Source organism: Amphimedon queenslandica, unplaced genomic scaffold (genome assembly GCF_000090795.2).
Source record: "Amphimedon queenslandica unplaced genomic scaffold, v1.1 AMPQUscaffold_12959, whole genome shotgun sequence".
In the NCBI taxonomy this organism is placed as follows: Eukaryota; Metazoa; Porifera; class Demospongiae; order Haplosclerida; family Niphatidae; genus Amphimedon; species Amphimedon queenslandica.
The window spans coordinates 34430-38011 of record NW_003546805.1 but is presented as its reverse complement, the minus strand read 5'-3'; the positions used below and the strand labels follow the sequence as shown (position 1 = coordinate 38011).

The 3582-nt window shown below is 30.7% G+C and overlaps 2 protein-coding genes across 2 annotated transcripts in view; both read left to right on the top strand.

The window, feature by feature from the left end:
- The first annotated feature begins 172 nt into the window (after window positions 1-172).
- Window positions 173-3582, top strand: part of LOC109586046 (uncharacterized) — a 24109-nt gene continuing 20699 nt past the window's right edge. The window contains exons 1-2 of the mRNA XM_020002214.1: window positions 173-255; window positions 304-504. Coding sequence (XP_019857773.1) covers window positions 213-255; window positions 304-504 — 244 coding nt within the window. The 5' untranslated portion in view covers window positions 173-212. The remainder of the gene's footprint in view (window positions 256-303; window positions 505-3582) is intronic.
- Window positions 1073-3582, top strand: part of LOC109586051 (deoxynucleoside triphosphate triphosphohydrolase SAMHD1-like) — a 14091-nt gene continuing 11581 nt past the window's right edge. Inside the window, exons 1-2 of the mRNA XM_020002217.1 lie at window positions 1073-1694; window positions 1738-1866. Coding sequence (XP_019857776.1) covers window positions 1813-1866 — 54 coding nt within the window. The 5' untranslated portion in view covers window positions 1073-1694; window positions 1738-1812. The remainder of the gene's footprint in view (window positions 1695-1737; window positions 1867-3582) is intronic.

Genomic DNA, 3582 nt, shown 5'->3' with positions numbered 1-3582 from the left:
AAACCTAGATAAAGTCCTCTGGTTGATCCTCAAGGTAATAAAAATTAATTGAATTCTTTGGACACGGATTGCGACGTAGTAATTGCGACGCACATTCTCCATTAATTGCTATGGGATCACGTGAGCAGTTTCCAATCCCTTTTAACTCTAATATCTATGATCACGTGGGCGTTGTTATTGAGCCCCACCCTTCTTTGCAAAACTTTAGCTCAATGGCTTCTCCTGGACCAGCAGGCAATACAAATCAACTGCAAAGTATGTTTAGTTAGTTATTTTCTTATGCTAAATACAATTATTTAATAGTTACTGATCTTGCTGAGCTACTTCAATTACTCAGTAGACATGGTTACTCAGGAGCCAGTTACTATAATCTTGGTCTGTTTCTTGGTCTATCCACTGCTACACTGGACGTTATTAAAGAGAATAATAAAGGAGATGTTGTGAGCTGTCTACGTGAATGTCTTACTAAATGGCTACAGAAAGCTGATGATGTGCAGAAGAAAGGTGGTCCTCCTATCTATTCATTGATATCAGCATTGAGAGTGTTAGGAGAGAATGCAGTAGCACATAGAATAGATATGGAAAGTGAGTTTAATAGCTAAAAGTATCAATTTTACTTATATTACCTTGTTTATTGTAGTGCATCCAGCATGTAAAATTCTTGCTCATTACACTTCAAGCCAAAGTCTTGTGATTGAGCTAGTGCTTTTGTATCATTCAGAAAATCTTATTAAAGAGATGATGCTTCCTACTAAAACATCAGGAGATGACCTGTTGATTCAAATAAAGAAATCTGTTTGTAATGATTATCGCAAACTGGAAGTATTTGCTGCAATTTTGTGTAAAGTATCAGCTGCTGCTGGAATAGGAAAATCAATTAAAAATGAATACAGTTTAGTATATTGTTAATGATAAACAAAATTAATTGTTGATTCTCTAATAGGAGAAGCTTTTTGCAGAAAAGATTTTTTGATTGCTAATGGTGAAAATGGTAAGATTATAAAAGTCTTGTGAATTAGATATAAACACTAATTTTGATAGCCGAAGAGTTCAAGATTTTCTTTCGTCAGAGCATGATTAAAGAGTTCAAGACAATGAGATTGAAATTTGGTGCAACATTCTCAAGTGTGAAAGATATCATGAAGGAAAAGCCACAAGCATTTGAAATGATCAGAGATCCTTAAATTTTTCTTATCCAGCCTTGAAACCTCAATTAGCTCAATGTCAAGATATTAAAAGCATCTTAGAATTAATCAGTGAAAATTGTTCACTAAATGATATTAGTATGCTGGAGTTCTTTGTAACTAGGTCTGAAATAGGCAAGCTCGCTAAAATTATTCAGGAATATAACGAATCTATTAAGAAGTTTAGTGAGACTAAGCTTACTGAATATTTAGAAGGAGAGCTTTCAAATGCTTCACCACTTCAATGCGAAAGGATTACCATTGTTGTTGATCAAAACACAGATGATTGCACATTGAATGATGTCAGGAGATTATCAGCTGATACGTTTCATGAGTTATCACAACATGTCAGATTAAATGTCATTAGAGATGACAATTCTTTCACTATCACTTGTTCCTTCCCTTTGAGTTCTATCTGAGCAGTTAATTACAGCTGCTCTTAATAATATTGATGTATTGAAAGAAAACAAAGTGAAGAGATTAACCATTGGATACTGCACTGTGTATGAGGTAAATAGACCATTTTATAAACTGATTTTATTATTAATAACAGGTAAAGGACACCTCCACTACTACTACAACAGAAATAGATGAGTACACCTCATCATTATCAACTAGTAGTGGTTTAATGAAACAATTGATGCTGTCATTGAGTGTACAACTGATTAATAGTAAAGAGGAGGTTAATACTTTGATAGATTTAATGATAATTATAATTAACAAAATATAGCATTGCATATAGTTTAGCTCTTATTTATGCAAAAAAACTAGCACAATTGCTAATGGAGTATATAAATAAATAAAATACTTAATAAAGTTATAAGTTACAATGAAGATACAGCTTTATACAGGAGAGAGGAAGAGAGTTTGATAGAAGAGTAGAGAGAGTTTCAGAGTTTTTATTGTAGAAGTTCTGTCTTGTATCACTTTGTTACTAATATAGTTTACTCATTTCATAAGAAATTATAACAATGAAGGAAGAAGAAAAATCATTGAAGGAAGCACTGGGTGCTAAAAACCAGATGCTGAGTGCCTATAGAGCAGAGAGTGAGAGGTTTGAAAGAATAGCAGGTATAAATATTTCCATTGTGATAGTTTATTATTATTATTAGCTGAGACAAAGCAATTACTGCAAGAGAAAATATCAGACTTAACAGAACGTGAAGAAGTAAAAATTTTACCTAGTATTTTATTGTTAATATGATAATAGGAGAATGAGAATTTGAAAGAAATAAAAGAATTATTAGAAGAACAGCTTGCTTTATTTCTATCAGAGAAAGATGGTATTCGTGTACATGTATATGTAAATATAAATAATACATTGAATTAACTAGATCTAGTTGAAAAGACGGTTGAAAAACATGAAGAAACACACATGCAGACAGTATCACATCAAGAAGAGAATGAAGGTATACACAATAAAAGTGATTAAGTGACTCAGTTATGAGTTAATAAAAATGCTTTAATGTAATAGCAATACAAATGTCATTGACTTTAAGAAAAGAATTGAATAAAAAAGATGAACAAACGGAGCAAAAACTAGGTCAGTTAAACAAGTTAAATAATAGTAATAATGCTTAAATTATTAAAGCTGAAAGCAAAGAAGAAATAGAAATGTTACAAATGAAAATTACAACAATGCATTTACAAAGAATGGAGATGGATAAAAAAGTGCAAGGTGAATATGAGCAAGTTTAGTTGTTGTATAAATAATTATTGGGTTAGAACTAATGTTGAAAATTAAAAACTTGAAGAAAGGTACATGTTTTGTATTTTAAATTTATAACAATTTTACAATACTTTATTTTAGCTTTGCCAAAAGACAAAAATTATCAAGTTGGCTTAAATGTAAATCCACTTGTTATAGCAACTAATTATAGGAAAATGATAAATTAAGCGAAATAAAAGAAATATTGGAAAAGCAGCTTGTTCTATTTCAATCTGAGAATGAAGGTAAGCTTAAGTAACTATTTATTATGTTTAAAATTAAAAAGATGGAAAGCAGATAGTTGCAGTCATAGAAAAATTGGCTGAGACAAATAAAGCAAAGGAAACTAATGAAGACACCAAACATGAACAAAGTGTGTACCATGATGCGTATAGTTATGCACTAATCATACATATTTGATAATTCTTGTTCATGTTTATTTTATAGCTACTGATGAAAATGAAAAATTAGAGCAGCTGATGTTGTCACAAAATGAACATCTAATTAAGAGAGAGCAAAAGTTAACTCATTTGATTGAGGTATAATAATAGAATTGTGTTATGTTTCTATTGTTCGTCAACATATAATAATAATTATTACAAATTTAATATAAAATTCTATTATTAATTATCTAATAGGAAATACAAAACCTCCAAGCACAGGTAGAGCAGCTAAGTAATGATGAAGGTA